Here is a 25733-nt window from a genome sequence, read left to right on the forward strand (position 1 = left end):
ATTCCCCCCATAGGCAGGGACACCTCCCACTATCCCAGGATGCTCCAAGCCCTGTTCAACCTGTTCTTGGACACGTTCAGGGATGGGACATCAGATATTGGTAACATTCTTGTGTTGCCAACATCTGCTTTTACTTATTCCTACAAATTATTCCTACAACTTTGCTATTCCTTCAATACGTTTCCCTTCCAAGCTCTTCTCAGGGCAAGCATTAATTTATGGCCAGTAGTGAATGAGTAGAATATCAATTAAAAAATGAAAATTTTCACCTTTATTTTGTTACTCAAGCCTTCTTTTGTTCTATGAGTGACCCCACATTGCTCTGAAATCTGTCCTGTGTTACCATTAATTTGGGAGCTGCTCTGTTCTATGAACTTTGTGTAGATTCCCTGTTTTGTTTAGCTTGGCAGTTCTTTTGGGTTTGTTTAAAATCAGTGATTAAAATGAATGAGTTTCTGCTTTTGGATTAGCAAGGAAAATACAAAGTCCTTGCTGAACACTGCCAAGAAGGAATTGATCATCTAAATATTATGGTGATGAAAATGGACTTTAGTTTCCCTTTGCACGTGTGCATTCCTGCCAAATAGCAATTTCACTTAAAGCCCTCACTTTAATCTTGCAGTGGTTCTTGCTGCAGGAAATATTTTAAATGAAGACCAGATTTGGGCAGTTTACTGTTTGGAGAGGTTTCAAGCACTTTATTCTACCATTATTTAAGGCTATGAAAGTATTTTTGCTTTTAGGGACATCACGGTAATGCAGACTTTCCTCCCAGAAATCTGTGAGGTGTCTTGAGTTTCTGCATGGATTATACAGGGGAAAAATAACTGATGCAATAGCATCTGTGTTAACAAGGTGCTGTGGTTTAGACCTCAAAATTCTCTCCAATGACCTAAGAGCTGCTCTTGAGCAAATTGCCTGTGACACGTCGAGTGTTGTTCCTTATTTTCTTAGTGTTGTCATTGCGTAATACCCTTTTTTGGGGGAATTACACAACTTATCCTTGAATAGGAAGTGGAATATTTAGGCTTGCAGCTTTCTGTAATTTAAAAAAAAAGAAAGTGTGGCAGCAGGTTCCCACATTTTTTCCCTTGTCTCTCTCCAGCAGGGCTTGCTGATCCCCCTGTTTTCGGCGAGCTGAGCACCTTTGCTGGAGTTTTTTGTCTCCATTGTCGGAGGTTTGGAGGTTTTTGTGGCATGAATGGAAGTTTGTACAAACACCAGTGGCCGGAGTTTTATTTGGGAAGGGTGGAAGTTCTCCAAGCAAAACTTGGTTTGTGGTTTGTGTCAGTAGTCACCGGTTCTGGCAGCCCGGAGCTTTCGTGAGTGCTGCAGCTCTTGCAGCTCTTTTGGTTTCGTTCTGCAGAGAATCCCAAGCCATGCTTTCAAACCCCTGTGTGTGTGTCTGAACAAGTGGTGAGTGCAGGAGGAAATCAGCTCACCTATTTTCAGCAGCCTGGGCAGTTTGATATCTTTAGTTATCCCAGGAACTGCAGCCCTTCGGCGAGGGTGGGACAGAATTTCTGGGATGTGCCTTTTTTTTTCCCTTTCACCATGTCTAAGACAAAAAATCCTGTTAAATGGGGTAATTAATTTGTTCCTCACCTCAGTCAGTGGGGAGAGCTGAACCCCCTTTTTTAAAAAGGGAAAATGAATGAGAACTGAGTGGGGAAAAGCCCCATGCCTGACTGAGATGTGCCCAAAGCTTTGTTTGAAGACCTGCTCTCTTCTCTATGCCAAGATCAGCCCTTCCAGAGCAGCAGACAGCTCTCCCAGCAGAAGGGGAGAGGTTACTGTGGTGAGATTTCCATCTCCAAAGCCTCTCCTCAGTTCAGCTCAAAATAACCACCAAAAGCAGCATGTGTGAGCTGTGAGCATCATTGCATCGATGCCACTTTGAGTAATGACCTAACCAGAACCCAGATCTTAATTTGCTTTTTGGCTCCTCTTCATGAAACCAAATTACTTCAGTTGTTTACAGCTGGGTGTGCTTTTTTTCATGGCTTGGTACTCTGTCTTGCTCTCCTAGCAGTCTGTTTACTGATTATTAGCCCTGTTAATGCCAGTTGGCAGAGATTTGCCTTCTCATTTCAGGGCTGGCAGCCAGCACACCTTTGAAGTCCTTGAAGAATTTAGTTGCCTTGGGAATTTTTCATGCTATAACCTATTTATATTTTGGCTTGGTTTTTTTTTTTTTTTTGTCATTAACTGAATTCACAACAATCATCTTTATAATGTAATTAATAAAGGTTTCTTAGCCGTGCTTGTGGGCATTTTAGGGCATTGTGCAATAGTTCAATAAAAACATTACAAAACGCAATAATCACAGCATATAAATAGACAGAGGAGCAGTCTGGGAAGATTTGAACATCAGAGCCTGAAGGTATTTAGGAACTTGAGCTTTATTCAAGCCCAGTTCTCAATGATTTAGAAGCAAACCAAAACAACACCACCCCCACAAAAAAAATCCCCCCAAACCAAAACCAAAAACATATTTGTTACCAAAAGGCCCTGAGCTCTTGGTGCAGCTGGAAAATAGATGTGTAAGAGAGAAGAGGGAAGTATACCTGGTGATGTTCTCAGTTTCACTGCTGGAAACTGCCCTGTGGTGGTTGAGAAAGGAGCATCTGCCCATATTAAATTTGTAGTGTTGGTGTTTTTATGGCCATTTAAGCTTCCACGTGGTCCTTTTTGCCTAGGTTCAAATGTTAGGTAAATTGCACACACAAAGGTGGTTTCTTGTAGGAAAGATCAGCGCAGCTCTCAGCTCCCCATGTGCAGCTCAGTAATCCCAAAGAGAAATCAGCTTTTTTTTTGCCCTCCATTATTCTTTATCTCAGTGATAAAAGAATTTTCAATGTATCAATACTTTTACTGCAGCATTCAGATTTTATGTTGATGGTAAAGACCAGTTTACAGGAATTTTTTTGTTAACATTCATCCATGAATCCATCAAGATCAGAGCTCTGACTGTTGTTTTTTTGCTTTAAAAAGGTATGTTTTCCATTTAAATGGGCAGTGGTTCAAGAGCAGTTGCAAAACCGTGTTACACAATGCAGGAATTCCTAATGCATAAGCAACAGGCAGGCGTGGCCAGCTGCTGGGAGCTTTTTGGGTCAGTATGCCATGAATTAGTATTTATTATCTAACTTTTTCAAAAGTAGCAAATTCTGAACTTTTTTTTTTTTTCACTCTGCAGTTTAGTTTTGCATGAGGGGGTGGATCATGGACAAAATACTGTTGCCTCTGAAATCCTGGCTTTTGTAGGCCCCAGTTCCAAGGGAAGGCAGCTCTGAGATGAGGTATTAGCAGTCTCACCATGTACAGCCTGGGCATCCTTTTTCTTCTTCAATGGCTAAAAGTAAAAAAGATTGAAGGCATGGAAAAAAAAAAGCTTTGTTTTGCCTGTGTAGCTCCCTCATCCGTGGAGCTTTTTCTTTCCCAAGGGCAGGATGTGACCTTTGGATGTCTACAGCATTGCAGCTGAGATGAAATCATTTTGTAAGCAGTGATCAAAAAGCAGATCCATGGCTGCAGCAGTGCCCTGTGGAGTTTTAGCCCAGCACCACGTTTAATCTCACCTGATAATCTGTCCAAGCACCTATTTAATGCAAGTAGATAATTCCAGGCTGCATTTCTTATTGTAGCAGCTTCCCAGAACTGCCCCTGTGATAATCGTCAGCTTTACAGCAAGGGCATGACTTGTTTGATATTGAATATTTCAAGTGGGGAATATAAATCGTTTGGTAAATTGATATTTCTCAGTCAGAGAAATGTCCTCTGGGACAAAAGCCCAAGGGCAGCAGCTCATGTGTAAATCAGACAGCACTGAATTCTCTTGAGGAAAACAGTGAGGTGAGGACAAAAGTTTCCTGATCGATGTTGCTGCTTCATAAGGCAGATAAACATTTCTGAAAGAGCACAGTGGGTTATGTGGCTGCTGCTTGTGACTGGCTGCATTTAAAAGCCCTTGAGATGTTTCACAGGGTATAAATAAGGAAAAAACCTGTCCCTGAGTGACAGATGGTGTTTGAGAGGAGCATGCACCCCTCTCCTGAGGGACAGTGTGTGCTGTAGGCATTGGGAACTCACCTGGAACATGCTCACCCCTGAACCAAACCAGTGTCTGGTTAGTGTTAAAAGCAGGGGCACTTTGTTCCCAAATCATTATTGCCTCCAGTGTGTTCTTGAAAATTTGCATGGCTTTCCTCTCTGGTGTTTCCAACAGCAAAGGGCATTCGGGGTTTTTTGGTATTGGGATAGGTTTATGGGATAGTCCTTCTATGATTCTGCAAATAAATTGTCCTCTTACACAGTCAAAGGCACTTACAGCATCCACAAGCTGCTTATTGCTTTAATCTCTGCATGGATTTAGGAGCCAAATGGCAAAGATGGATGGGAGCAGCACAGCCCATTAATACTCCTCTGAAAGCCTGTAACAGGCTTGGCTTGTGCATGTATAACAGGAGATGGATGCACCAGATAAAGCTGAAATGAAAACAAAGGGTGTTTCTCGCCTCTGAAGGAACACAAAATAACTCTTTGGGGTGTTCCCAATTTGCATAGCTGCTCCCAAGTTTAAAAAGCAATGTTTTGCCCCTGAACCGCTTGAGAAGGAGGAGCTGTGTCAGAACTGTGAGTTTTCCCCAGAGATTTTTAAACTTCTCTTGGTGCAGACAGGTTTTCTGTTTGCCGCAATGTGAGCTGGGTATCCAGAGGCATTTGAAAACCCCACTGGCCCCTGCTGAATGCCCAGTGACCACGAGCTTTTGTTGCAGCACTGCCCAGGAATGCAGAGCTTTGTGGAACCATTGTGTTGTCCTATCTATTTCACAGCCCTGGGGGTGGCTCCAGAGCAGGGTGGGATCCATGGAGCTGATGGAGCTCAGGGTGGGATCCATGGAGCTGATGGAGCTCAGGGTGGGATCCATGGAGCTCACTCAGGGTGGGATCCATGGAGCTGATGGAGCTCAGAGTGGGATCCATGGAGCTCACTCAGGGTGAGATCCATGGAGCTGGTGGAGCTCAGGGTGGGATCCGTGTAGCTGATGGAGCTCAGGGTGGGATCCATGGAGCTGGTGGAGCTCACTCAGGGTGGGATCCATGGAGCTGGTGGAGCTCAGGGTGTGATCCATGGAGCTCACTAAGGGTGGGATCCATGGAGCTGATGGAGCTCAGAGTGGGATCCGTGGAGCTGGTGGAGCTCACTCAGGGTGGGATCCATGGAGCTGATGGAGCTCAGAGTGGGATCCGTGGAGCTGGTGGAGCTCACTCAGGGTGGGATCCGTGGAGCTGGTGGAGCTCAGGGTGGGATCCATGGAGCTGGTGGAGCTCACTCAGGGTGGGATCCGTGGAGCTGATGGAGCTCAGAGTGGGATCCGTGGAGCTGGTGGAGCTCAGGGTGGGATCCATGGAGCTCACTCAGGGTGGGATCCATGGAGCTGATGGAGCTCACTCAGAGTGGGATCCATGGAGCTGGTGGAGCTCACTCAGGGTGGGATCCATGGAGCTGATGGAGCTCAGAGTGGGATCCGTGGAGCTGGTGGAGCTCAGGGTGGGTAGGATGCCCCGAGTGGGGTTTTGTGAGTGTGTGGAAGGTTCTTCCGCACGTAGGTGCCAGGCAGGGGCTGCTGGGTCAGGCCGTGTGGGGACACGGGTGGGAAAGGAAGCCCAATCCTGTACCCAAGTTAAACTTTCTCAGCAGCTGCTGAGGGCTCACACCGGGGTCAGGACCTCTGTGTCCTCGGCATTTTACAAAAGCAGCAGCCTGAGACTGCAGAACCCTCCAGGAAGGCGTATTTTGGCAGAGGAACAGAGCTGGCTTGTTTAATCTGGGAAGACCATCCAGGCTAAGTAGACCATCCAGAAAAAGAGGGCAGCAAGGGAGGCGTCTTGAGTACAAAAATCCCTTTCACAGACAGGGAATGAGCCCTGTGCTCCTCCTGTGCCCCACAGAGGGATGAGGCCCATGGCCCAGTGGGGTGCACCCCACACCAGGAGGTTCATGGCTCATTTCCCCGAAGGACAAAGCTCTCCACCTCTGTGCAGAGAAGCAGGGAGGGAATCTAGGGCCGAGGGTCATGCTGCAGACAGCTTTTAAGGAAGGGAAAGATACCCACTCAGAGCTTTTTTTAATTCAGGTGTTTTGCAATGGCCCTCCTGCAGTCACTTGAGGAACTCATGACACGTCCTGTGTTTCTATTTCAGGCCAAGAACATCCCAACAGCCTGAGGCACAAATACAACTTTATTGCAGATGTGGTGGAGAAGATCGCCCCTGCTGTGGTTCACATTGAATTATTTCGCAAGTAAACAAGATGCCCAGTCTTGGTTTTATTTCTTTTTTTTTCTTTTTTATTTAATTCTTGAAAACAGCTGCCAGTGGGACAGAAATGTTGATGGATGGCATGAAATAGCAAAGAGGTTTTGCGATAATAAATATTTGTCATGCTTAAGAATTAAAGATAATTTAAGAGTCATGGAAAAATAATTAGCTAAAGTAATGGATGTGCTTTATCTTCTTAATGAGAGCAACAGCAGATATCTTAAAACATTAGGAACTCACCAAACTCCTTTTGGCTGTGTGTTATTTGGAATTATTTGTGACCTTTCATCTTTTTTTGCAGCAATAAATGTTTTATTTCCCTTGTCTTTTAGACTTCCATTTTCCAAGAGGGAGGTTCCTGTAGCCAGTGGCTCGGGGTTCATTGTGTCTGAGGATGGGCTGATTGTCACCAACGCCCACGTGGTCACCAACAAGAACAGGGTGAAGGTGGAGCTCAAGAACGGGGAGACTTACGAAGCCAAAATTAAAGATGTTGATGAAAAATCAGACATTGCACTAATTAAAATAGATTCTCAGGTGAGTCGTTGAAGCAAGACACATTTTGTTCCTCTAATTTAACGCCCTCCTTTCCAAAAAGTGTTGCTGATTTTCAGGTCGGAAGGAAAAACAAGTTGTTTACTGGGCTGGGTTGTTGAGAATGTATGAACTAGGTGGATACACCTTTTTAAAAGCCAAGTTTGTGGGTGGCAGTGGTAATTTTGTCACCTCTCAGTGTAGTGAAAGTATTACATAGCACTTTTTATGCATCCTCGCAATAAAAAAACAACACCCCAGTTTGCTGGCTAGTTTGCACACACCTTTTATCTTATATAGCTCTGTCTCAGAGGAGAAATGGAGGTGTTTTGCTTGTGCTACTCTGTCTTGAGTGCCTATATTGAAGTCACAAATGGCTTTTAGAGGACACATTTTTCCCTTGCTGATGCAGATTCTAAAGTGGAAAATACCTTGGGGAGCATCTTGAGCATGGAAATTAAAGCCAGCTTGGAAAGATGTTCTTACACTGCAAGAGGTTTTCTGAGCAGCTTCCCATCTATGATCCCCCTCCATATCAAATGCTCCTCTGTCAGCATTGCTGTGCCTCCTGCCACAGCAGAAAAGCTGTCAGGAGGTTCTGCACACGTAGCAAGAAGGATATTGTGTGGAAATGCTGTGTAATGGAGCTGCCAGCAGCTGGACGTGGCTCTTTGGGGTGCTGCTCACGTTGGCTCCCCTCGTTTGCTCTGTCAGTTGATGACCTCCAAGTTTAAGGGGCAGGAATGCTTCATTGGAAACACATGACTCAGAAATGTGTAGATCTTGCAGCGTTGTTTTAGTTCAGGGCTATTCCCCAGCGAGGTCAGAAGTGTTTGTGCCAGAGTTCATGACTAAGCCAGCGCCTAACGCAGAGCTCTTGGATGACCCCAGGGATGGAGTGCTCCTGCTGCTCCCTTGCCACCTTTACAACTTCAAATCTCCTTCTTTTTTAAAAGCTTCTGAACAGCAACCAGGCAGAAAAACCAAACAGAACCAATAATATTTCTGCCGTGTTGCTTTTTTTCTCTGTTTTCATGACGTCGCTTGTTTTCTCATTTTTTATCTTAAAATAAGAAAAAGCAGTAAGAAACAAAGGGAAAGATCCCCCAGCACGAGCACTGGCAGCATTGGGGTGAGCAGGATGGGGCAGGGAGCGAAGGGCAACCAGAAAAATGCTTGAAAATTGGAAGTACAAGGTGGAGGGGAGAGCAGACGTGGTGAGAAGGAGAGGACTTGGAGCAGCAGGAACCTGAACTCCAGAGGAGAGAGGGGACAGAGAGGAGACACTGAACTGGTGTGATGGGCAGTTTGAGGACTCAGGAAAAGAGCAGGCATGTGCTTGAATGTTGATGCCTTGAGGAAATGGCTCCTAGTTGTCCTGGGAAGCTGCTTGTGAGAAGGGAGAACCTAGAAGCAGCTTGGGGAAAAGATAATTCATCCAGATGGGCTTGTGGTGGAAAGCTCACAGGTTTGTGAGTGTGTGGAAGGTTCAGCTCAACAGGGCTGGAGTTGGTCTGAGCTGCCCTTGGAAGCACCTTATCAGCTGTACAAGGCAGTACCGTGGGTGGTGCTCTCCTCCTGGCCTCCCCCATTGCAGCTCAGGATGATTTTGAGAATTATCAAAATTATTGGGGAGGAAATTTAAAGGGATGGGAGACCCAGATTTCCAGCCAGCTCTGGTAACATGGCACTGGGCAATCCCAGTCCAAGGTGAGGACTGAGGCACCTCTGTTCACAGGACAGGTGTTGCTTTGCATTTGAGAATTAAAACCAATGTTTTATGTGTTCACAAAAAAAATAAAAGTTAAAATGGAAACGTGGTCAGCTGAGAAATCTATTCTCAGATTGAACTTTTATGGGGCATTTTTAAACACCCTTTCAAGTTCAGTGTTTGAGCTTTCATTTTTGTGCTGGAATGCCTTGCAGTCATTCAGATGCATGAAAGACTTTTTAAAATCCCAAGGGTAATAATTTGTTGAATTTGAAATGTATTTGCTGGCTAAAGAAGTCAGTAGGGTGGTACAAATGACCCCTTAAAAATCTGGAAATGGCATGGAAACCATCCTTAAGAATTTTTCTGAAGTAAGAGGCGAAGTTCTTAAATTGGAATAAAATATTTGAAGGTGACATCAAAGATCCAGAAGGGTTTTTTCTTCTTTTTTATGTGTGGCATGTTAAGGCAGGATCTGAAGGGTGAAGAATGCTCTGTGATTAGGAACAGAGCTGGGATCAGGCTCTCAGCTGGTATTCCTACAGCTGCTCAGATTTTGCAGCAGCCTGGATGCTGTTTCCCTCTAAGGTGTGAACATCTGGTCAGAGACATTACCAGAACTAATTTGGCTTGGCTGAGTGCAGTAGGAAATGAAAAGGGTGGTAAAATCTGGGCAGCACTGAGGATGAACCGTTTCCCTGATTAAATTCTTCTCCGTGGAAAAACATCTTGCAGTCAATGAGGAACAGAAACCTTGGAGCAGTTGTTCCAGTCCTAAAATGTGCTTGTTTTTACAGTCTATAAAAGAGAGCACCAGTGTTTCTCGTGTCTGTGGTGACACAGAGCAGTTTGCTGGAGTGTTGAAAGCAGGAAGTAAGATTGGAATCAATGTGGTAGCCATGAATCCAATCTAAATATCCTTCCAAATGCAACGAGGAGAGCACATCACTAGAAAGGAGCAGTGCAGTTGCAGACAATTTGGATATGAACATGCTAAATTCATAAGATTTCCTTAGAAAAAGCTGGATTTTGGCAGCATAGGCAGGGACTGGTGAAATAAATAATGTGTTTTGCGTGGCACGTGTGATACTGCAGCAAGTGTGAAACCCATCAGAACTGTTGCACAACACCCCAAAGGGAGCAGATGCTTTTTTTGCTGGCAGAGCTGCATTGTGGGATCCATCTCGAGGCAAATAACTACCTTGTTAAATCAGAATGTGTGATACAGCTGCTGGCAAATAAACACCAGCAGGATGGGAGGAAATTTCAGGGTGGTTTAATGGTCAGTATCAGGGTTAATGGGAGGCAGAATTATAAAAGAACCCAACCCAAATGGAAACTGGAAGCCCAAAGTAGTGGAAGGTGGAGGTGGCTTTTTCTGGAGACCCTTTTCAGCCCTAGAAATAGAGCTCTGTCCACAAAAATGAAGGGGGGAGCAGGGTGAATGGCTTTATTTTGAGATGTTTCTTCTTTCTACATGCTCAAAACCCAGCCATGAGATACTGACCCTGAAATCACACAGGGAACACAAGGCAGGCCCTGAAGATTTTTACTTCTCAGTGTGGCCAGCTCCTGGTTCTTCACCCCAGACAGGATTTGGCATTTGCATGGTGCAGCAGCTGTGGGGCTGTGACCCATCTCTAATTTGTGGTGACATTTCAGCCCTTCAGCTGAAACCTTCAGCTTAAGGTTTCTCCTGCATCTTACTAATAAACACTCTGTTTGACACTTTTAAATCAACAAGACCTCCTGCCCTCGTTGCCCTGGTGGTTTCCTGAGGCAATGAATGTCTGTATCTTTGTGGTCAGAGGGGATTTGATTTTCCCCTGTGTGTACAAACTGGAGGAGGCAGGAAAGCAAACTTCCCTGTTTGTGCATCAATATTTTAACAGCCCACATTTTGAAGAAACAAACTACTTGGACGCCAGATGTAAGTGGCTTTTCTGAAATGCTATTTCACTTTGAAATCTGTGGCTGGGTAATATGCCGCTTCCTCTTGAGAGGCTGAGGAAGCCCACATATTGCTTCCAGAAGTGTTCAGGACCCATAAGAATGAAACATCTTGTAAAAAGCTTGGATCTTAACTCCAGTTTATTCATCAGTTTAGGCAGCAGTGGTTTCCTGCCATCTTCAGCTTCTAGTAGCCCTCACTGTGGGGACAATGTGCTGGTCCAACTTCCCATGCAGCAAAATATTCACATCTCCAGGGTGGGTCTGCCAGCACCAGCATATTTTTAATTGCTATTTTTATTTTATTTAATTGTAATTTCATTTGTATTTTATTTTTAAGGGAGAACAGCAATCTCTTGCCAGGCAATTGAAAAGCTGGTGACATATCAAAACAAGACTTCATCCTTTTCTTCTTTTTTTTCCTACAAGCTTCCCATGCTCCATATTTAGATAAGGAGACTCAGTTTTGCTTTTCTAACTATAGATGAAATACTTTTGAAGGCTTGTAATGTGTTCAGCCTGGGTTTTTTGTTTTCTTTGACTCTCTGTCAAGCAGTTTCTAGATTGTAGATGATATTCTATATTTTTATGTGCTCATGACTGGTGGTTTTGTTTTGCCATAACGTATTCTGAAAGCTGAATTAGTCAGAACAGAAATGCAATTCCCAGGACAGTTACATGTTTTGCCAGAGTTACACTCACTGCTGAATTAGTGTTCATCTGTGCCTTTCCCACCTAAAAATAAGAAGCATGAAGGAGATCTGTCGCTGGTTAACACAAATTGAACTCAGAGCTTTTGTCTCCTCTTCATCCCTTTATTGAACTGCAAAGTGCTTCCTGCAAATTCTTGACTTTCCATCCACAAATGAAGGGGATTACAGAACAGAGGAGGGATTTACTTGCTTTCTGTGCCAGCATGGAGACACATTCACTTATTTCATGGATGAAAAAGCTCAAACCAAAACACCTCCTGCTTATGGCTGGCTGTCTCCTGGTTTCCATTTCTCCGTGGCAGTGCCTGGTGGTGGTTTTCTGCCTCCTCCTCTCTTAGTTTTGGAGCTGTTTTGTCCAGATTTCACTTATTTTATCTGACTCAAGTTGTGCTGTTAAAGGACACCAGGGGAACGTCTGTGCTGGCCCTGCTGGGGCTGTACCTTGAATCTTGGGGTGGTTTTGGGCCCTTCACTGCAAGGAGGACATGGAGGGGCCGGAGGGTGTCCAGGGAAGGGAACAGAGTTCTGGAGCCCCAGGAGGGGCTGAGGGAGCTGGGAAGGGGCTGGAGAATCCCTGAGGAGCTGGGCAGGGGCTCAGTCTGGAGAAAAGGGGGATCAAGGGGCCCTTGTGGCTCTGCACAGCTCCTGCCAGGGAACAGGGACAGCCGAGGGAACGGCCTCAGGCTGGGCCAGGGCAGGCCCAGGGTGGATTTTGGGATACATTTCCTCATAGAAGGGTAGTGTTGGAATCCCCATTCCTGGAGGGATCTAAAAGCCATGTGGATGCAGCACCTGGGGACACTGGGTTAGTGGTGGCCTTGGCAGTGCTGGGTTAGGGGTTGGGCTCCATAATCTCAGAGGCCTTTCCTGTGACGGTGTTCACACGGGTCTTAGGATGAGGGAAGAGATGAGGATCTGACTCCCATGTTTCAGAAGGCTTGATTTATTATTTTATGATATATATTATATTAAAACTATACTAAAAGAATAGAAGAAAGGATTTCATCAGAAGGCTGGCTAAGAATAGACAAAGAAAGAATGATAACAAAGGTTTGTGATTGATATGAATGATAACAGCTGATTGTGATTGGCCATTAATTAGAAACAACCACATGAGACCAATCACAGATGTACCTGTTGCATTCCACAGAAGCAGATAACCAATGTCTACATTTTGTTCCTGAGGCCTCTCAGCTTCTCAGGAGGAGAAATCCTAAGGATTTTCCATAAAAGATGTCTGTGACATTTTCCAACCTAAACGATTCCATGTTTCTCCGAGTCCCTCTGGCTGATGATGCTGATCTCTACCTCTCCTCTCATGCCACAATAGCTGTGTCCTATTGTTGGCTGGAGCCATTTCTTGTGGTGGTGTGCAGCTCTCCATGTCGTGGGAGTTGTGTTTATCCAGGGTTGGAGTCAAATCCATATATAAAAACGTCTGAGGCCCTTTGGGATGCGAATGTCTTAAAATATTAACCCTAATTAATGGCTCCTTCTCTGCCTGGGTGTAAACAGTGAGTCATGTGCCACTTAGGGGTTTGCATGTTTGGTCCTATTTCTGTGTGCTTGCAGAATGCCTGCCTGCAGATTTGTTTTATTGAGTAAACAGGGATCCAGCAGAGCCCCAAGGCTTCATCAAAGCAAGAGTTAGAAAAGACAGGGGTAGAAAAGGTATTATATGTTGCCCAAAGCCATGCAGTGAGTCACTGGGAGAGCAGGGTTTGGGTGTTCCTGGCTCCCTGCTGCCTGTGCTGCAAGGCATGGTCCTTTGCCTGGCACTTTTAATTAACTGCACTGGCAAATCTGCAGTCAAAGCAGGAGAATCACGAGTTGGAGCGGTGCTTATGTCATCCTGAGGGCCATCAGACATTATGTAAAGATTGAAGAATGCACATTTATTAAGTATAGTTATTAAGAGCCCTGAACTCACACTCATTTCACCAGGATTCCTGAACTTCCCTGGGATGAGCCTGCCAGGGGCAGGGTGTGAGGGCACAGAGGGGATGTTCTGACACGATCCTGGTACAGCACTGCCTGCCTGGCACTGCCAGGGCTCCTCCTGGGCTGCTAAAGGATGTTTGTCCCACCCCATCATGGGATTTTCATAGGTTTTATACTGGTTTCATTTCAAAACCACGTGAAGAATGTAAATAAATACTTGAGTTTGTTTTTGTTTTTTTATAACTCAAAATTTAATCATGAGTGTGGCAATGTTTTAAGCTATTTTAGAGAGAATTCCTCAAATTTAAAGCCATGACAGCACATATATTTACCATAACCAATTCTTCATGGCATTGTTTTGTAGGGGCATCAATACATTTACATGCAGTGCCTTTGGTGTGCCAGTCCTGCCCTACACCAGGAAATCACAGGGAATACAGGACACGTTTTCCAGAGCTGTGTTTCATAATGTCTGCAGGACCAGGAGTTTTTGCAACGGATTTTTGTTTCTAGCAAGGGAAAGGTTAGCCAGACTTTCCAGAAGGCATGTTGAATCACAGGGGTGACCTGCAGCCAATCCATACAGCATCAGAGCTTGAACTGAAGCCTGGCTAGTATAGGCACAGCCCTGAAAACTCAGCACAATCACAATTGTATTAGTCACAGGCCGTTCCTGTACTTTCTCTCTGCTGCCAGATGCAATTTTGGCTTTGTGACTGTTGTTACAACTCAGGAACTTTGTATAAATATTTTAACTTTGTACACGACCAGCCTTTAATTTTTTTTTTCCTGGTAATGAAACAGAAAAACTATTCTGTTTTCTTTTGCTTGTCTCTGTTTCATTTGCTGATAAATGTCCCCTTTTTCTGCGAAGTATCTGTGTTCAGTGCACTGAGACACAAACAAAAGCCACTTTTTGTCTTTTGTGTGGTTTTTTTTTGTTTGGTTTTTTGGGTGTTTTTGGTTTTTTTTTGGGGGGGGGGGAGGCTTGTTGGTTTTTTTTAAGAAGGAAGAGCAGTGCCAAAAGAAGATGCTGGCTTTGACCAATGACATCTTGCAAACACATGCTGCGTAAGCTCAATAGCATCTGGTGGGAGGAGGAAGGGCCAGGGTGCTCCCTGTGTCCAAACATGACCCAGATGGGGCTGTTTGTGTGAGCTGAGCACAACTGCCTGATTCCCCTGCCCTGGAATCATCCTGGAGCTGTGCCTGGGATCAGGGGCTGCCCTGGGATGCTGCTGCCTCTGCAGTAGTGATGGGGAAACAGGGCAGAGCTGCTGGATCCTTCCCAGAGCTAAGCCACAGCTGGGTTTATCTGTGGCTGTGGCACTGATAAGGGCTGTGTTTTATCATTATTATTATTTATTAGTAGGGCATTGCTGGTTGTGATAACTTTCCTCTGAATGCAAACAGACATGGAAATGCTTTCTGCTTTCTCTGCTGCCTATTCTGTTGCTCTCCCAGCTCACTCTGTTGGTTTAATTATTTTCTTGCTGTCTGGAGACCGAAAGATAAATTTGCATAAAGCATCTTACCCTGTCTGGGAGCTGGCAATGAATTTTATTGAAACAATCTGCTCATCTGGGTAAAACTTTCCTGGTGGGATTGTAACAAAGCTGGATAAAGGATACACAAGACCAGTCTTGTTAAACATTAAAACCATGACTCCTGTATTTGCAGCAGCATATAGTGATAACCGATGCCATTATTTTTTGTTTTCTAATTTGGAGGCATTGTCTGTCTCTTAGGATATTTGAAATAAACTGTAGGTGAAAAACACAAAGTGATGGGAATTTGGGTTAGTTTATAACACTGAATTTTTGTCCCTATGAATGAATTATTGAGTCAGGCTTTCAAACTGCTGGTAACAAAACCTGAGCCAGCAATGAGTTTCCAAATTAAACATTCAATATTTTCCCTTTTTGCCAAAACTTGAAGTAGGTCAAGCTTAGAGGAAAGCTAGGTTCAAGTTAGCTTTGCCAAGCAAAAGATAAATGCCTCCAGAATTCTGTTTTGATTTTTGGGTTCAGTAACCTAATCCTTCAAATCCTTAAGTCTAAACCAGCACTTATACGTGTTCATTGCTGCTAATAGAAATAGTCTAGTGACATGGTTAAAGACCATGGGTTAAATATATGGTTAAATTACCTGGAGAGGACCAGGATAATTTAGACAACAGATAAAAATATTTAAAAACATGTCACCTCACTGTAAGTGTAGAGATAGGCTTTTAAAAGTGTGAAGAAAGGGAGAAATGGCACTCAATGTGTATTGTACAGGCAAGTGATGAATAAAAAAGTATTTATTTGAACTATGATCTGTTTCAGAACACCCTTGATTCATTAACAAGTGTGTGGATCCAACCTCCCCTCCCCTTTTTTATTTTTAATTGCTGTACAATGCAGTGTTTGCTGGATTTTAATAACGTTTTAGTGGGAATGTCTTCAACTATGTAATATTTATTGTGTTTAGTGATAAGATCTTGAAAGGAAAGTATAATGGTATCCTCCACTGTCATAACAGAAAAATCACATCAGGTCCTTCAATCCTAACATCTTCAGAGGAGGACATCACTGTATGTAGGAGGGAATATAATTATTTAGAAGAGATACTTTATTAAAAGAAATTTAGATGAATCATTAGCTGGTGTCTTGTCAGAACATAAAATGCTTTTAACTGTACACATGCATGTTTAAGACTCTTGGGCTGTTGCTTTCATGATTCTTTAGTGTTCACTCTCAAACAATATCATTTCTATTTCAGCAGCTGTTTGCTAATTATTTCAAGAAGTGTTGGATGTGGCTCCTTTCTAGTATCATCACATGTTTGCTTTGTACAGCAGAGCATAAATATTCCTTTGGTCTTTGAATTGTTCTTCATTTAATGGGTACCTGTTGTGGAAAAAGTTCTGCAGTGTAAAGAGCCCACACTGGATGTTTCTGTACCAACCCACACACAAAATACTCAAAGAAAACAGAACAAAATCCCTGAGGGATGAAAGCCTCTCTCCCTCTTTTCCTCTACCCTGTGAATGCATTCACCCTTCCGTAACGTTTGTTCTGCCAGCGGAGCAATGCCTTAACATTCGAATTTTCTTTTTTTTCCTTCTTTTTTATTTTTCAGGGTAAATTGCCAGTCCTTCTGCTGGGCCAGTCTGCAGACCTGAGGCCAGGGGAGTTTGTGGTGGCCATTGGCAGCCCCTTTTCCCTGCAGAACACGGTGACCACGGGCATCGTCAGCACCACGCAGCGCGGCGGCAAGGAGCTGGGGCTGCGCAACTCCGACATGGACTACATCCAGACAGATGCCATCATCAATGTACGTCCCCTCCAGGCTGCTGCCCTCAGCCCTGGCCTTTCCCCAGCAGAAATCCCTCCTGGGATGCCCTTCTGAGGAGCAGGGAGCGTTTCTTCTCTCCCTGTAAACCTGGACATCTGCACCACAGCAGCGCTTGGTGTTACGGAGAAATCCCCCCAAGGAGCCACACCAGGCACAGTATCTGCCTTCACTTCAAAATCCTTGCAGATTGCAAGGGAGGAGGCAATGTTCTCTGGCAAATAACTATCTTTTGGAAATCCATCTTGTTTTCTGAAGAAGAAGCCAAGCTTCGTTTAAGGGTTCAAGTTTGTTTCTGCATTAAGGCAAAACAATAGTTTTTGTACTTCAGATCTTGGCCTTGTAAGAAATCTTCACTAACAGCTCCCAGAGCTGTCCTAAAATCCTCTCAGTTTCTAGTGTGGCACTAAAACAACAAAAGGAAAACCTTGGATTTCTTAACTTACTCTGGCAGGAGAAGGAAAACAAAAGTATTTGCAAAGCTCAGCTAAAAGAGTGATGTTAAACTGTGGTTTATGGTTTATTTAAAACTCTTCTATTGCATGAATTTAATAGACAATGGAAGCAGTACTACAGAAATATTGCAAAAATTTATTTTGTATTTTGCTTGCAACAAATTAGGAGCTAAATACTAAAATGTGTTCTTAACTTATGTTTATTTTCAGTATGGGAATTCTGGAGGACCCCTAGTAAATCTGGTAAGAGTTTCTCTAAGTTTGCTTAGTGTCAAGCTTATTTCTGTTTAATTTAAAAAATAAAACCAAACAATATACCCCACCCAAACCAACAACAAAAAAAAAAGCAAACTCCCCCCACCAGATGTGGGATTTGCAGCTTTCGATATCTGGCTGACTACACAAAATTCACATGGTTCTTACTAATCAGTTGTCTGTGTTTATGTTGGCAAAAAGCTACATTTGGATTTCAATATTTAGGATGTTTATGGTTTGCATAGTTTCAAACAAGTGTAATGTTGTTTTTGCTCAAGCCCTGCAAAAAGGAAAAAAACACATTTTACAGTGAGGTGTTTGCCCTTGCTGTTTACCCTGCAGCTGGCAATTATTTTCTTTTCACACAGAAACTCAGCTAAATATTTCCAAAATGTGTCTACCCTTTCATTTTGGATTCCCCAAAAAATCCATATATTTTCAGGATACTAGGGTTTATTTGCCAATACTGTAGAATGAACTGAAGCAGTTGCAAAACTGAGTGAGAGCTCTCATGTCTCCTGAGGGTGCATGGGGTTGAGTCCTCAGGAGGCATGGCACAGACTGAAACTCAGAACTACTCAGAGTTTCTGCCTTGGAGGAGATTTGGCAATGTTTTTTCCCACCCAATTCACAGCACACATTCACTTAAAACCACCTGTAGTTAGAGAGTTTTTGTCTGGGATGAACCAGAGAATGAAACTGCTGAGGTTTCAAAAGAGATGACATCAGAGATGTTTCATCCAAAGCTCTTGGAGTTTTATTGCCAGGAAAATACAGTTTGATTTTGGCAAAGTGTATTTTTCTTTAAGTTATTATGTAAGTGTCTCAGGAGCAGTCGGTGCCAGGCATTATATGATGCTTGCTGAAATATACACAGAATAGCTGCAGAATGTGTTGCTCATCTGCTGCAAGCATAAGAATTGCCTAGTTTTATCTCTTCTGCAGCAAGATGAATAATCACACTGATTTTCCAAAATTCCTAAGTAGTGTTTTATCAATAGACTCAAAAAATTACACTTGAAACTTAAAGAAAATTGAAGACCAGCTACAAAATGGGAATTTGTCTTTGTGACTGCTCGGATGAGACAATCCATTTCTCTCATTTCTCTTTGAGATGTTCCATATTTGCCAATAATAGCTTTTTTTTTTTTTTTTTTCCCTCCAGGATGGTGAAGTCATTGGCATTAACACATTAAAAGTTACAGCAGGAATCTCATTTGCTATCCCATCTGATAAAATAAAGAAGTTCCTAACTGAATCCCATGACAGACAAGCTAAAGGTACGATACTTGGGAACAGGAAAACCAGAAAATAACCTGCTCTAGAGGGTGGCATCACTGCCCATGGCAGGGGGTTGGAAATAAATGACCTTAAAGGTCCCTTCCAACCCAAACCATTCTGTGAAAACAGTGATAAACCAGAAAGCCAGCAGCCTGGCTGGCATTAAGATTTAAAAAAAAAAAGTAGCCAAAACTCTATTTCTACAGTAATTCATAAATAGTAGCCAACACTCTGTAAGGATGGCTAAAAAAGTAAAGAAAAGCTAACTAGCAGTGTAAAAAAACAAACAATTTAGGCTGCTGAAGAGTAAAAAAATATCGCTAACAAAATAAAAAAAAACTACTTGTAAAAGTCTGCCATATAAGTGCTCATATCCCCAAAAGTAAAGCTAATAAAAAGCACCAAAACAATAAGCAATTTAACCAAACTGCAAAAGTGTCAAAAATAGACCTAAATTAAAAACATACACACAAAAAATTATTCCTAACTCAATAAACTCATAATACCTCAGACCATCAAAATAAAAATGCCAGCTATAAGTAAACACAAAACCAAAAAGTAAATTTAACCATAAACAGTATTTCTCAAGTTATCCATAACTATAAAACATATGCTACCATCAAGCAAGCCAAGCGTATAAAAAATAGAAAAAAAATATAAATATCAAAACTCTGAACTGTCACTTTGATTTTTTTAAGATTCTCTAAGCCTTCTGATGTTTACATTCTTGTAACAAACTTTCTCACACACTTTCTGTAAATAACTTATTGTTTTCCATTCTTTTATGGAAGAAGAGAAATTTGATGGACTGTTGGATTGTCCAGTGCCATGGGAGAGGTGGCACTGTCACCCTCCAATCCACAGTCGCTCTTGGAAATCTATAAATGTTGGAGTCAGAAAAAAAATTCCCTTTTTTCACCTTGAGAGCAGCAGTGTGTGAGCTCATGTTGTTTCATATAGTGACAGTCTGAAAAAGTGGAAGATAAAGCTTTGAAAGCCAGAGGCTCTTTGGGTCAGGGCAACTGATCACGACCCCTTTTCCTTTTTGCAGGAAAAGCTGTAACCAAAAAGAAATACATTGGCATACGAATGATGTCCCTAACCCCCAGGTAAGTACCCAGGGTGGCTCCTCACCTTTCCCAGCGTGGTCTCTGCATGCATTTGGATCCAGCTGGGGACGTGGATTTGGATGTGTGCTGGTGACAAACCCAGCCAGCCCTGGCCACCTCCTCCTCTGCGGCTGCCACCTGGTGGGACTCTCCTCTAGACTCTCCTGTGAGCTAGCTCTTAAACAACTCCTGGCTTTTTCTTCTCCTTAATGCTTCAGAAGAGAGTAGCTGGTGACTGTGGCTCTGTCCTGGGGTTGCATCCATGTTGTTGTACGTTTTCATGGCCTACGTCAGCCACGTGCGCTCCTACATTTCTATAAAGTTATTTTCATTAAACTCTTCACTTAATGTCAAATGAAGCTTCTGTGTGGACTTGCTTATTCATGCTCTGGCTATAAGACACTCATGAGCAGGTAGTGCCGTGTCCTGTAAAGATAACCAGAGGTTTTCCCTTGTGCAGGATCCACAGGTAGAACAAAGCATTGAAACACGTGGGGTTGGGGCTGTTTTAGGTGTTCAGGGTTGCAGGGGGTGATTCTGTCCCTCTAATGTGCTCTGAGGAGACCCCAGCTGGGGCTGTGCATCCAGCTCTGGGCGCTCACCCAGGAAGGTCCTGGACCTGCTGGAGCCAGTCCAGAGGAGGTCCCACAGATGATCAGAGGGGTGGAGCAGCTCTGCCATGAGGAAAGGCTGAGAGAATTGGGATTGTTCAGCCTGGAGTAGAAGAGCTTTGTGACCTGAAGGGAGCCTGACAGGAAGATGGAGAGGGACTATTTACAAAAGGCCTGGAGTGACAAGATGAGGGGGAATGGCTTCAAACTGACAGAGAGTGGGTTTAGATGGGATATTAGGAAAATAATCTTCCCTGTGAGGGTGGGAGGCCCTGGCACAGAGTGCCCAGAGCAGCTGTGGCTGCCCCTGCATCCCTGGATGTGCCCAAGGCCAGGTTGGACAGGGCTTGGAGCAGCCTGGGTTAGTATAAGTTATCCCTGCCCATGGCAGGGGTGAGGACTGGATGGGATTTGCGGTCCCTTCCAGCCCAAACCAGTTTGTGAATCTACAATCTGCAGTTTCTAAAGCTTTGAAATGTTTGAACTCTGATTGTCTGTATCTATTGAAATGGTTGCCTTTACCAGAAATAGACATTAAAAAGCTGCATGCTTGCAAAAAAAATATGTAATAATTCCTGAAATATGCATCTAAGGGTTAAAATGAATGCTGAAGTGGCAGACCAATGTGTGTAAAACAGCTCAACTTGTGTTAAGTGACTTCAGCAAAATGCGTGGGGGGGTTTTTTCCTGTCTTGACAAAATATTTTTTTTTGCTATTTCTTCATTTTTCAGCAAAGCTAGAGAGCTGAAGGATCGCCATAAAGACTTCCCTGATGTTGTCTCTGGGGCCTATGTCATTGAAGTCATTCCAGAAACACCAGCTGAAGCGTAGGTTGAAGTGCTTTTTTCTCCAAACCACTACCACTGGCTCGAGCGGGTAACGATGGAGGCTGTTCCCTGCTTCACTGGCTTTCTTCATTATGCTCAATTAACAGGGCTGTGCCCATCTGATTGCTGTTAGCTTGTCTGCTGGAAATGGGTTTGTGGTTTCATTCTGGTCCCTGATGGGCAATCCTGTAACTGTATCTCAGGGCATTGCAGGGAAGCCCTGTCAGCCTTCCAGGCCCAAGGGAAGGCATTCAGGGGGTGTGAAAACTCCTTTTTCCTTTTTCTCAGCAGTTGCTTCCAAGGCATCTGCTGTACCAGTGCCAGTGCTGAATAGATACTTTTGTTCCTGCACACTCTCCATGGCCCTGCTGGTCACTGCAGGACAGCAAATGAGGAGGTTTTGGGCCCACTTGGAAAGAAATGTCCACCTCAGTGCAGGCCAAACCCACCATCTCCCCTGGCACACCTTGGGGCTGAAATCCTCCCTTGGCAGCAGGCACTCTTCCATGCGAGAGCTTTGTCAGCAGCCACATTACTGGAAGAGCTTTTGGGTTTGGAGAAGTGACTTTTTCTGTTCCTGTTGGTCAGGATTTGCTCAGAAGCTGGCCCTGCTGGTTGGTGCCCCTGCCTGGCAACTGGGCTGTGGTCACTGGCACTGCTCTGGCTGACTTCTGCTGGAGACACTTTTCTCTCAGGGTTTGCCTGATAGGAAACTGCTCAGTAATCCAGGGCAGGAAATGGGAAACCTTATTCATTTTCTGAAACCTGGGATCATTTGAGAGAGGAGTAAATCTTTGTGGCAGCAAAAGAGCCTTATGTGGCACCAAAGGCATGGAGGCAGAAAGCTGCTTGGGGCAGGCATACATTGCCTTTTGGGAGGACTGCAAGGATGGCTGGGTGGTGTTTTTTGGGACAGTTTGGGTGTAAGATAACAGAGCTAGCTGTCCAGTGTGCTCTCTGAACTTCTGCTGTGTTTGTAGATGATCCTTGTTAGTGTCTGCAGTGTGAAGGAATGTGTAGGAATGATTTGGCTGCTCCAGTGTGGGGCTGGAGTTGCTGCCTTGGTGTTCAGGTTCAGCCTGAAGGTGCAGAAAAGTAATTTTGGGAGTGGGGATAATAGCAGAGAGTGGGAGAGGGACTTTGGAGAGGAAGAAGAAATGTGAGGCAATGTAACCTAATGTGAAGGGAGACCCAAATCAAGGTGCTCCATCCAAAGAATGGCCTGGCAGTTAAAATGCAGCCCATGTTGGCTCTGTCCCCCCATTCCCAGAGGTTTTCTTTCTTATGCTGATCTGTCCAGCACGTATTGAGTAGATGTGTGGTGTTGTGAGGTCCCCAGGACGAGATGAGGGATGAGAATTTGACTCCATGTTTTCAGAAGGGTTAATTATTATTATATTATATTATATTATATTATATTATATTATATTATATTATATTACTATACTGAAGAAAGGGAAAGGTTACATCAGAAGGCTTAACAAGAATGATAATGAAGGCTCGTGACTGGCAGAGTCCGATACAGCTGATGGTGATTGGTCATTAATTAAAAACAATTCATGTGTTTGGATAAACAACCTCCAGACCACATTCCAGAGGAGCAAATCATGGAGAAGCTGAGGCTTCTCATCTTCCCAGGAGAAGAAATCCTGGTGAAGGGATTTTTCAGAAAATATCACGGTGTCACAGATGTCCTGGTGGGCCACAGGAGCAGAGCTGCAGTGACCCGTCCTGGCTGTGAGTCACATGGAGAGGCTGCATGAAAAACCATGCAATGGCCTCCTTTAGGGACATGTTTTCAGCCATTCCTCCTGTAGGCAACCAGATTTGTTGTAACCATTGGCCAAGGGCACCCTGCTTGCAGGAGACACTCGTGTCAGGCGCCTTCTGTGGGTGGAAGAGGCCGATGAGTGGTCTGTGGTTTTGTGAAGGATTATGCTTCTGAAGGGTTGAATCATGTCTGATCTGTCTTGGTTGATTTTTCCATCCCTTGCAGCCAGATCGTTGTGCAAGACTGGGCAAGATGTTGTGGTCTGTGGCATCCCTCACCAGCCATTTCTTGGTGCTGGCAGCAGCTCCAGCCAAGCCTGGGGAGAGACACAGCCCTGCTTCTGCCCTGGCTTGCTTTGAGTCAGGAAGGTTCAGATTTGGAGGTCAGAAAAAGGGATTTTGGCTGCTATGGGCAGCAGAGGAAGGAGACATCTGATTTTAAGTGACATCTGATTTTTTAGTTTTTTGACCAAACTAGATAGCTAGCTACATGTGTTACCCTGCTCAGGTTTAAACCATGAAGGGTGGGTGAAGTGGCTGCCAGGGGCTGAAATCCCTCAGTAGCACACAGTGCCACTCGGGTTGCTTCTCTGTGTGTTCAGGAACAAAAGCTTGGGCAATCTCCCCTCTAAAATCAATCTGCTTTGTTGCAATATTTTAGAATTATTTTTAGAAATTTTTAGAATTATTTTTAGGTATGAACACCTAAGATCTTTATTTCAGGGTTAACTGCTATTTGCAACAGTGAATGCCTTTGAAGGCAGTGAAACATGGGATTCATCAAACTAGTACATCCATCAGATCCTGAGGTTTCTGCACTTCATTGTAACCTTCACTGCTTCATAAATTCTGATTGCTTTCCTCATGGCTGCCATGTCTGCTGTTGGGTGGGAAATAATAATAATAATAATCCAGAATTTTTTTTTTTTCCCCTAAAAATAAAACTGCAATTCTAACACATTGCTGCTTTGTGTTTTCAGTGGTGGCCTGAAGGACAACGATGTGATTATAAGCATCAATGGGCAGTCCATAAGCTCAGCCAGTGATGTCAGTGACATCATTAAAAAGGACAGTACCTTGCACATGGTGGTGCGCAGGGGCAACGAAGATGTGATGCTCACAGTAGTTCCCGAGGAAATCGACCCCTAACCAGAAACATGAGCTGGATTTCATGTTTTCTTTTAACAGCAATGGACTGCTTGTACTCTCTCTGTGCTGGTACAGGAAAACGTTAGACTTCTGACCAACATTCTGCTTGTTCAGTGGATTAGTATTGGCCAACAGAGTAACTTCTACTAGGTTTAAGGTGCAAAATCAGCGTAATTTCACATACTCCTGATGATAATTTTTTTTTTCCTTCTGTATTATGTATGCAATGTATTCTTTACTGGCTTTTACATCCCCCTGCTTAACGGAACAACATTTGCTTCCCTGTGTTGAGTAGATTTCCTGTCATTTCCTCTAAGACTTAAACAAAACACAACCCACGCACACAGTGTGTGTTGTGGCATTCAGGTATTTATAGGTTAGCTGTGTTTTAACTGGAAATGCCATTGTAAAGGAGTAGTCAGCCTAAAAGGAAACACAATTGGGAAATAAAGTTTGGTTTATAAACACAAAAGGAATCCCAACCCAAATAACCTCCCGAGGACCCCGTGCAGGACTTTAATACTATGATATTTTCCTAGTGTTATTAAAAGAATTCAACAGTACCTCTTGTGAGTGACTCATTTTGCTTCCCCTTATGGAGTGGTTTTCTTTGCATGGCACATCTGCCTGGTGGTCTCCCTTTAATCATCATTTAATCACAATTTATTTTTCAGAATGTGCCTTGTGTTAGTGCTTTTGTGCAATCTGTTCTCCTCAGCAAGGCTGGGTTGAATTTGTCATATTGTATTGCCTTTGTCTTCCAGATGTTAATGCATTTTCCTTACTGTTTCAATTACAACCCCACCAATGCCTGGAATCTGTTTGCCCACTGTAGAAATTGCCACATGGTGGGTCACAGATTTCATACCATTCTGGTTCAGATATCAGGATGTCTGTAACCATTTGGACCTGGCATTAAGCTCTTTAAAACAGGCCTGGTTTATCCAAATCTGGAGTGCTGGTGTGTGTGTGGACCTGGTTTTGACTCTGGGATATAGGGCATTCCTCTGACAGGCATTAATCTTCATACATATGTTTATTGATGCCCTTGAAGCTTGGAGGTGGTGAGTGGGTTTGTCTTGCTGTGAAGGAGAACAATCAGCTACACATAATTACAAGGTAATTACTCATTGGGTAAATAATAGGCTAAGCAGCCTTTTCTTTCCTCTGTTGTAACATGCATTTCAGAGAATAAATCCAAGGGCTGTAGACAAGTTTTGGTGACTGTCATTCCTCAACAGGCTCTTCTTTTAGAAAAAGAATGTTTTAGTAAACCTCTCCAGCTGGGTAGCTGGCAGTTCATGGTTTTTAAAGAAAGGGCTGTATTCCACCCAAATGCAGCAATAAATCCTCGAGAGCTGGATTCCTGACAGGGCTCCTTCTCCTCCCAGCTGTATTTCAGTTCTGGTTCAGTTTATCCCAATTTAAGGAGCCTTCCCATCCCCAGCTGCCAGTGCCTGCCCTTACTCACCTGGATCACTGTAATTTTGCACAGTGTGTGGCATTAATTAATTGCAGTGTGCCTTTCAGTGCAGTATTGTCTCCTGACAGGATGGAACATCTCATTGCCACCTTGTGCCATGGCTGTGGAAAATTACACATGCGAAAATCTGCCCAAGCAGTGCCAGTCTGCAATCCTTTCTAGCCCCAAAAATGCAAAGAATGACCTTGCAGAAGTGTTCTGTAGCATCTTTGTTCATGTTGCTGATGTTGATTTTTGTTTCAGCTCACAGTTGAAGTGCCAGTGTGTTTTGCAGTCTGTTTGT

General features: G+C 43.7%; 1 protein-coding gene across 1 annotated transcript in view; it reads left to right on the plus strand.

Moving 5' to 3' along the window:
- Positions 1-24530, plus strand: part of HTRA1 (HtrA serine peptidase 1) — a 35302-nt gene extending 10772 nt beyond the window's left edge. The window contains exons 2-9 of the mRNA XM_058028656.1: positions 6208-6307; positions 6657-6861; positions 16297-16491; positions 17175-17207; positions 18385-18499; positions 19552-19609; positions 20953-21048; positions 23799-24530. Coding sequence (XP_057884639.1) covers positions 6208-6307; positions 6657-6861; positions 16297-16491; positions 17175-17207; positions 18385-18499; positions 19552-19609; positions 20953-21048; positions 23799-23967 — 971 coding nt within the window. The 3' untranslated portion in view covers positions 23968-24530. The remainder of the gene's footprint in view (positions 1-6207; positions 6308-6656; positions 6862-16296; positions 16492-17174; positions 17208-18384; positions 18500-19551; positions 19610-20952; positions 21049-23798) is intronic.
- The last annotated feature ends 1203 nt before the right edge of the window (positions 24531-25733 follow it).

This window comes from Melospiza georgiana, chromosome 8, assembly GCF_028018845.1.
Source record: "Melospiza georgiana isolate bMelGeo1 chromosome 8, bMelGeo1.pri, whole genome shotgun sequence".
Classification (NCBI taxonomy): Eukaryota; Metazoa; Chordata; class Aves; order Passeriformes; family Passerellidae; genus Melospiza; species Melospiza georgiana.